The following is a 9,391-nucleotide window of genomic DNA, read 5'->3' as shown; positions in this document are numbered from 1 at the left end:
ATTCCTAACAACCATATCACTAGCAGATAGTCCTAAATCAACCTCTTTTCAAGTGTGAGTTATAGAGAAAAAAACAAACCAAAAATCAGTATATAAGTCATGTTTCTAAGTCAGACCAAACAACTTTTATGAGAAGACTTAATTTACATGTTTATTTACAGTTTGAAAACAAAAACATGCCCATACAAGCTCTCAAAATAAGGCTGCCTCTGCACACTAAGATATCAAAAGTGTATTGGAAATGCCACATACACAAAGTATACACAAAACTGTCCAGACAACAGAATTAAAGACAAACACTTTTACACTGTAACTGAATCTTTGTATCAAATTCATCTCGAAAACCCAACGCAGCAAATATCTGTACAATCACCAATGTTTACCAGCTCTAAAGAACTCCAATGCAAAGCTGTTTGCATTATGACTGTTGCCACTTTGATTCTGCAATCTTTGTCACCAAACACAAGAAAGTGGCAACGTGCAAGGATTTCAGAAGGATCAAACATTAACTGAAATACTCTAAAGAAAATATTGCCTGTTTCATTGTATTCCTCCAAGTTAAAGTTCCATAAGACATTAATACTTTTTCAAGTATTTGTTAGGCTGTTGCCCTTGGTGAGAAAGTCTTTGAACCATTATCTCCTAAAGCTGGATTGAAGCTTCTTACTGACACCTGTATTCCAAGAGTCCCCTCTTCCCCATGCCCTGTAATGGCCTTTGAATACAATCTTTATCTACTTAGATAAAAACTTGCCTAACCTGCAGACAGGGAGCTCAACCCACCTGAACAGGGCTTTTCACCTGTTCAAGCCAGGGCAGGTGTTCTATTACACTCTGAACTGGAGCCAAAATAGGAAGGGCATTTAGAACATCACAGTCATCTGCAGCTCCAATGGCAAACTGAACAGCTACAGCTCTAGTGTTGTGTCTTCATTAAGCTTTAATTCATAAATACTACTAAAAGCACAGTTAAGAGCAGTTACTACATTTACATTTAAAATAACCACGATCTCTGTTTAAACTTTGCGATTAACGTTTTTATTACTTAAGGGTTAATTTCTGTTAAAGACAACTGTGGGAAAAATAATTCAAAGAAACCACAATTTGGATAAAACTTAGGGGTACTACAAAAAATAAGTTATTTTCTTAAAGTCTGTTGCAAAGTTTATGATGATTTAGGTTAATACCAGTAATAAATGAGTTGCATATCTCTCTAGGAATCAGTTCTAAATTAAGGGCTTACAAAACCTTCTGGAAATAAACTTTTTTTCTCTTTTATTCTAAAATAATTCCTAGCTTTTTGTGGTATACATGTAAGGAGTGGTGAAAGTGGTACATCAGCCATACCTGGAGAGAGAGAGACAGATAATTATAGCTGTACTCAACCACTATTTACCTTTCACAAGTGTTATAAAACTCAAATTCTAAACTACAGCACTAAAACCACAGCTTGAGTATCCATGAACAAACTACTAATTTTAAGAACCAAGAACACTTACGTATTTAGACAGAAGTTTTTACAGTGGTAACATTTTTATTCTACTACACTTGTATCTATGTCTAAGGAAGTTCCCCTCTTATGCAAGATACAAGCAGAATGTAAGATGACAATAAAAATTAAAAGTGGATTTTCTCTCCATTTTATGGAGTTGGAACACTTACCTGCTGGTGCCAAGGACTTCAGTGATTCTAAAAGATGTGGACTAGAAAACTTGACCAAACATCTGAATGGTTCTTTTTTATCCAAAACATCCATTTTAGGATCACTTTTAAACATCGTCTCAAGCTGTTAACACAAAATTTAACCAGTGAGTGTAAGGAATGAATATATTTTATTTATATGTTATATTAATATGTAATATTCAATAAGAAGCCTGGTTCTCATTTGTAATGTTAACTTGACTCCAGCTGGAGGAATGTTGTAATAAAATCAGAGGGTGCCACCATGTGGCAGTTTTCTACTGAAAGGAAGAGTAGTTTGTTTGATACTATTGTAAAACATTAAATATCTCTTAGAATTGTCAATATATCTGATCATCAGCTAAAACCTGTGCCTCACTCAAGATGTTAATTATGGTGTTACATGGAGAGTGAGCTTTGCATGTAGTTCAAACAGCCCTAATTGCTCATGCTCCAACTCACTGCTGGTCTAAGGCTCCCTTCAGTACAAAAATGAGACAAAATGCTGAGTTCACAAGGCTGAAAGACCCAAACATGATCTAAGACTGATCAGATCGATGCTAATCTGTTTCTTAGAGAGACTTTTAACTAATTTATTTTAAAAGGTCCTCCATAAAGTTTCAAAAAGCACAGCATTTCTTCCATTTGACCTTTAGCTTAGCTACATTAAAATATAAAAAGGCCCAAATAGGTCCCTTTGGTTACCCTGTAGTGTGCAAATTCCAGTATGGGTTGGGGACCATCACCAAAAGCCTCCTGGTTCATTCTGTGGATTCTTTCTTTCTCACTTCTGTTTTCTTGAACTATCCTTAAATCCACTGCAGGGGAGAAGAGTAGGGAAGAGAAAAGAGAAAGACAACCTTGTCAGCTGCTGCAATACTGTTTTTCTGTTCAGATTACTGCAGCGAAAATTTGAAAATAGTAATTTTAATGAATTCATCACTATATTTTCTTTTTCTAGCACTTGTAGTTTTGGTTCTTACCAAGAGAAAAACACAAGCTAATGTGAGATATTGGGTATTGAGTGTCTAGTTTCCTGTGTCCAATGCCAGCCATGGGGAAATAGTGACCTGTCCCAGTGACAGCCAGTATTATTGCACCAAGGATGGATAATGTAGTGGGAATGTAACATATGTACATTTCCTGTTATGAATCTCATTTCACAAGTCAGCACTAATGACATTTCAAATATACATACCATTTTCTGGTTCTACATTCTTTTCTTGTAGAGGTTTTGGGCAATAAGTTTGGAAGTTCTAAATGAAGAGAGAGGAAAAAAAATTAGTTCACTCCCACTTTTAGAAGCTGTAGCTGAAAAGATTTTTCTAGATTTCTTTTTACTTCTAAAAGTCAGAATTCTTCCAATTTTTGACCATTACTAGAAGTCAGAAAGCCAACCCAATTTTGAGAAAAAATGCCTCTCCTATGATATTTGTTAACATTTCCCTATTTAAAAGTTTTACATGGACAAGCACACTAAGTGCCCATTTTAACAGCCTTCAACTCATGGCTCTAAGGAGCCTAGGGAATGATGCTAAAAAAATCCTAGAACTGAAGTGTTCATATAATTTTTAGTCTGAGTTTAGTCATCAGTAATAACAATAATAAAGAGTAGGTGGGACACCAAGTGATGACACCCCCATTGTGGTGTTACCTTCATGAAAGGTTGTCCACCTCAGTAGCTCAATATTATTTTAACTTGATGGGTCTCTTGGAAAAGGTGAATTTTCCCCCCTGCTAGGGGGTGACAACTAGACCTGAAACAAAAAGCAAGACTTATCTTAGGATTTACTTGTGGCTCACCTGGCTATATCTCTTAAACACAATATCTTTAAGGGAGTTTAAAGAATGACTTCGAAGCTCCATTTCACGGATCTCATGGTAATTGGAGGCAACAATCAGGGCCTTTAAATAAAAGATGAAATAGTTTTAACATCATTCTTAATCACCATTGTGTTTATAATATGTCAAAAATACAGTATTTCTAGACATTGTGATGTTTTTGTTTCAAGGTAAGCAACTGCCCTTTAACTAGCAGGAGTCTCATATCTTAAAAAAAATGTTGCATAAACTGTTTCTAAGCTCAGGTTACTATTTAAGAGCATTCACAGGATTAGCAAGATAAGCCCCACAGCCTAATCAGATGGAAAATAAACAATAAAATATTTAAATTGGTATTGCAGAAGTTTGCTAGAGAAAAAAGACTACCAATGTTGACCATAAGTTAACACAAAATGTCTTTTAAAACTAATGAATAGTATTCCCTGATGAGCTCAAATGTTTAGTTCTTCAGGTTAACTGTGTTGATGTAACATTCTTCAACTTTTGTGAGACAATTTAATCAAATACTGCCTTACACTTGGTTAAGAAATTAGAACAATTTGGGATCAGGAAAAATCCCAATAAACTGAATTTATTCACAACACATGAATCCAAAGATTTGGGTTTTGCCCTATTTTTGTCATGAGCTGTAGAGAAAAAACCAAGTATGTAATTTAGTAAATTATGTTATGTGAGGAATCTTTACCCATCCTCTTAACAGCTAACACAATTGTAGCTCTCCATGACAAGTCAGGGTCTAAGCAGCTTTATTCTGTACCTGACACAGCAGGGGCAAGTTGCTCTTCAGCACTGAGGCAGAAATGAAGACATAGGGAGTCTGTGAATGGTACACGACATAGGTGGGTTTGTACTGGTTGGGGTTTCTGTGTGGTGTTCCCCAGGCAACTCTAATCCAGATGGCATTATCCTCATATTCCCTGAAGGTGATGGTGACCTGAAGAAAAAGTAAAGCTTTGATTTACCAACACATTTAAGTGTCCATAAAGATTTTGTTATCTCTTAATCCTAAGACCCAAACATAATTTAGTAAACCAATGCTTGAACAAGAAACAAAACCCACTAAGTGTGGTCAGGATTGTATTTAAATCAAATTTCCACAGAAAAACAATAACCTCACAAACTGGGATAAAAAGAAGAAGCATCTTTCAAACTAATATTACTTTTCTTTCTGTCAATGTACATTTTCTTCTGAAGAGTGAAAATAAAAATAGGTTATTACAGAAGCCTTGATTTCTCTTTTGGAAAAATAACCACACACAAAGGTGTCTGTTTAGATGGAGGGCTACTGGCAGTAACTCCAATACGTCTATTTTTTGAGAAACTAAACTTTCCATCCACTTCCGATTTTAGACCCGAATATAAAATTTATCACAGCTCAAGAATTCACAATCAGAAGTCTGAAGATTCCCTTTACTGTTCTTGTAGATTTGCTCCTTTTTAACTTGTTTTTATATTGATTCCATATGGGTGACTTTGGAGTGGAAGAACTTCCTTTTAAAAAGAAAAACAAACCAAGAACTCACTTTTGGACTGAGGCACATGTGGCCAAGCTTTTAGTCCAACCAGGGCACAAACTATTGAAATTGCTGGGCCAACAATACTTCTCAAAATTTTGTGGTTTTTTTTTCCTTAAAGAAAAGTGTTGCTAAACTTTCTTATAAGAGAGTGATGTGACTGCAGCTGATTGGCTGTGAGCCTGATTAGTACTTATCAGTGGGAAGGCACCAGGTGTCAAGGACTGACACAGGTAATTAGGCAGAGGCATTGTCTATTATCTTGCCTAAATGAAGCTGGTGAACTAAAGGAAGGAAAGGCTTCTGCAAACTGCTCAGTGAAAAAAAATGAAATGAGAGTATTTCCTTCCAATTTTTTTCTTAGCATGCTCATTTCTGCTGTCTAGAAACTGCTTCTTCCTCCTGACAGTGTTTTTTCAGTCCTTTCGTAAACACCAGAGCCAAGTTCTCACAGCTCTCAGAGGTGATTTCCAAACCAGAACTGAAAGGAAATGAATACAATGTTGCCACTAAACTGAATCAAAACTGAACTTTCTTGTCCTGCTTAATGGCTACTTCAAACTCCCTCTATACTGTTTGTAAGGTTTTTGTTGTGTGCTGTTATTGAGTAACAAGCAAAACACCATCAACTTACTGAGGTAACAAGTGCACTCAAACAGAGCAGAGATTTGGTAAGAAGACATGACCCTGACGCCTTTCTTGAAGTCAGTCACATTTTAGGACAAACTTACACTTTATTTCTCTCCAGCATAACTGTGAAGTTGCTAGAACAGACATGGAATACATTTTTCCTATTTCACATGCAGTTCCTAGCATTCCCAAAGGAATAATTCCATTTAATTTTGACACAAACTGTAAGGAAAGGTTATGAAAACATTTTGACACCAAAATGTAACAAAATTTAGAATGGATTTATTCTTACATTTTTCAAGGTTGACCGAAGTCTTCTTTTAAATTTTTTTTTGAAATCTGTTAAGTCAAAATATTCCAGTTCTTCTCCTGTTACACGAGAAAAAAGTCAACCCAAGAACTGTCTGCAAAAGAACTTGTTCAGAGATGTTTTAGTTTCACTGAAAGAAAATTAAGCAGAAAAAGCTGAAGTTGCATAACCTTATACAGAAAGCTGTATGTTAACTGTGACCTTCATTATTGCTATATAGACAAAAGGTTAATATTTAATTAGTAGTTAGGAATTTCTAATAATTGCTCGAGGAGTTAATAGAAACTATTCTAAAAACATTAAAGATATCTCCATTGAAAAATCCATACTAGGCTGCAGTAAAATGTTCCAAGTATCTCTACATAAGAAATCCATACCAGTCTAAATTTAGGTTTGAAATGTGGGATCTGAGGCAGCACAGGAGCTGAGAATGGTGGCATTGCAGCAAGGAAAGACATTTTACCTTTTTTTTCCATCTGGTAAACACTCCACATTCTTTTGTTGTGGTAGATGTGGTTGTCTAAGGAAAACAGTAATTGCTCAATATAATGTATTATCAAATATTAATTAAAAGAACAAAGAATTTTACTTTTACAGACATACTACTTTAACAAAGATTACTTCTGATAATGCAATAGAATTTATTCAGCATTCTTAAACTACCACTCGTAGCAAACAAAAAGCAAAACAGTTTTTTTGTTAAAAGAGATGGGAAGTTCTTTGTAACTCAGTGAGCAGCAAATAAAGGGCATCCCCAAGGTTCAATGTTTAAGGAAAGGTTTTACTTAAAGTGACTGAAACTAATGTAAGACGTGTAGACTGTTAAAAGAAACCTTCAGATTTAAACTATTAGATAATGAAGTTGTGAATTTATATTGGAGTGAGGAGTTCCAACTGGATTATTTGCTGATAGTTTTGCCTGTGTCCCTCCCTGTTGGAGCATGGAATTCCTGACTATAGGGTTTGGTGCAACAGAGACAAACCTGTCTCTGTATTTATAACTCTGTGCTGGATGTGGCTCAAAACAGCTTAAATCTGCTTAGAACTCAGAGGAAGCAAATATGCTTTTGCTGATTTTGAGCTTTTTTATAAAAGGTCACATCCATAAAGAGCCATCTAAAATGTGATCTGTATCTGCACTGCACTAAGGTACTCACTATATACCTAAGGGCATTATCAAGTTACTCAGAAAAAAATAAATATAATTTAAATCAATTTTTTACTTACAAATTATGTCTAGAAGAGCTGCTTGCTTTATGTCTGCAGAATTTTCCTAGAAAGAACAACAGCTCATGGTGAATTACAGGTCCAGAATGGCTGATCACACTGTTTAGCACATGAAAAATCTCAGTGTTAGCAAATTAAATTACATCCCACAGCACGTGCACCCTCCTCACAGACACCACACCTGGCCCAGGGTGCACACAGAGTTTTGAGAAATCAATAATAAAACTGTTTCAGCAAGGTTTAAGTGTTCCTCTGCAAAGGCAGAAGGAACATTGTCCTTACAGTATCATGCACAAGAAATTAGAAAGCAAAATTTATGGGTATTTGCAACACAATGCACCACTGATTAGTATTTCACTGAATTTTAACCTCCTTGGTTTCCCCTTACTTAACATTTACAGCATGAAAAGATTTTTAAGAGACTTCATGACAACTTATTAGAAATAGCATTTGTTTCTGAAAGATCTGTATTTTAAATATAACATTTGCTATCTTAGGGGAATAACTTAATAGTGTCTTTCCTGTAATTTAATCTACATTCCAGTAATTAAACTTTGAGCATAAAATTCAAAGGGAATGATACAAAAAGCTATAGAATTTAAGATATATCAGTAATAACTGTATCTGTCTGGGTATATAAAGATTCTTGGTACACCAAAATCAGATCAGATCAATTTTTTTGCTCATAGTATGCTGAATGGAAGTAATTCCAGCCAAGGAAATTCTGAAAAGTCTAAAAGATATAAACTAGTGCTGTCATTACCCATACTAAATAGCTTTAAATCAGGAGGAGCATTTATTTTACAATTTAGAAATACAGCAATTTTTCAAAGGTTTAACACGCTGAGCTTTAATATAACTTGTGTAACTTATTTTCATACTTGGTGTAGGTCAGTTCTACACTCCTGTTAACCAGACAAAACTGATGCTGTTACCAGCACAGCTTTACATTTTCCAGACAACAAAGTGCCATTTGATGCTGTGTTAGGGCCAAAGATGGATTTTTTTTATGGTGCTTCCACATGCATCCTGTATGTCACTGACAGTTCCCAAAGGAGAAGGATTTACCTCACAGAGCTGAACGACTTCTTTAGAAATGTTATCCTTAACCTGATGGAAGTTCAGAGTCTGCAGCTGTGCCTCAGAGAGAAAGCCCCATTTCTGCAGCATCGTCTTGATTTCATCCCGTGGCATTTTTAGCACAGTTCTTCGGATATACTCAGCCACAGTTTCATCCATGATGGAGCCACCTGGAAAGCTGAAAGGTTAAAGAAGTTAAGACCAAGGCAGGAGCAGGCTCGGGAGATCTGCTCCCTCTGAAAGGGCACAAAGCTGCACGAAGTAACACGGGGGTGACAGTCCTACACGTGGCACGATCACAGATTTAGACAGACACCAACAACAACGAGTTAAAACGCTTTGCAATAACTTTCATAGAATCACTGAATCATAGAATATTCTGAGTTGGAAGGGACTCCAAATCAAGAGAGACACCCCAAGGATCGCACCCTGTGCCTAAGAACATTGTCCGAATACTCCGTGACCTCTGTCAGGCTTGGGGCCGTGCCCGCCGCCCTGGGGAGCCTCTTCAGTGCCCAACCACCCTCTGGCGGAAAAACTTTTTTCTGATATCCAACCTGAACCTCCTTGACGAGTCCTGTCCCTCGCCGGCAGAGGGAACAGTGCCTGCCCTCACGAGGATGTTGCAAACCGTGATGAGCTCCCCCCGCCTCATTCCCCTCTTCTCCCGCCCTCACAAACCGAGGCCCCACTCCCGCCCTCACAAGTTTCCCTCACTGCCCGAGGTCTGGCGCGAGCAGAGGGATAGGACGTCTCACCCAGGGCTGCTCCTGCCGGTCCGGTTCGAGGAGTGCCCGAGGCCCTCAGACAGCAGGGAAGGGGCTCGCAGGGCCCTTCGGGACGAGTGGAGACCGGCCAAGCGGAAACCCCGAGGGCGCCCAACCAAACCAAACCAAACCAAACCAAACCAAACCTGGCCTGGCCTGGCCTGGCCTGGCCTGGCCCGGACCGGCCCGGCTCGGCTCGGCCGCCCCTCAGCGCTCCCGCCTTGGCCCTGCGGGCGCCGCCGCGCACAGCCCGCCTTTCGAACCGGCCAATCGGACCCCGCGCCGGGCCGCGACTGCCCAATCACAGCGCTGCCCGCCCAGCCCCGCCCCACCACTGCTGT

General features: G+C 38.1%; 1 protein-coding gene across 1 annotated transcript; it reads right to left on the bottom strand.

Annotated features, from left to right (window-relative positions):
• Nucleotides 1-130: 130 nt before the first annotated feature.
• On the bottom strand, nt 131-9,280 carry CENPN (centromere protein N). The gene is made up of 11 exons (XM_071567341.1): nt 9,042-9,280; nt 8,272-8,461; nt 7,204-7,249; nt 6,440-6,496; nt 5,959-6,035; nt 4,280-4,456; nt 3,484-3,585; nt 2,879-2,936; nt 2,386-2,498; nt 1,663-1,786; nt 131-1,347 (listed from the first exon to the last, which is right to left on the bottom strand). Exons 2-11 carry the CDS (start codon nt 8,440-8,442, stop codon nt 1,232-1,234), a joined length of 1,041 nt encoding a protein of 346 aa, XP_071423442.1. The 5' UTR covers nt 8,443-8,461; nt 9,042-9,280; the 3' UTR covers nt 131-1,231.
• Nucleotides 9,281-9,391: the final 111 nt, after the last annotated feature.

This window comes from Pithys albifrons, chromosome 12 (assembly GCF_047495875.1).
Source record: "Pithys albifrons albifrons isolate INPA30051 chromosome 12, PitAlb_v1, whole genome shotgun sequence".
NCBI lineage: Eukaryota > Metazoa > Chordata > Aves > Passeriformes > Thamnophilidae > Pithys > Pithys albifrons.
The sequence above is the reverse complement of the archived record's forward strand: the minus strand, read 5'-3'. Positions and strand labels throughout refer to the sequence as shown.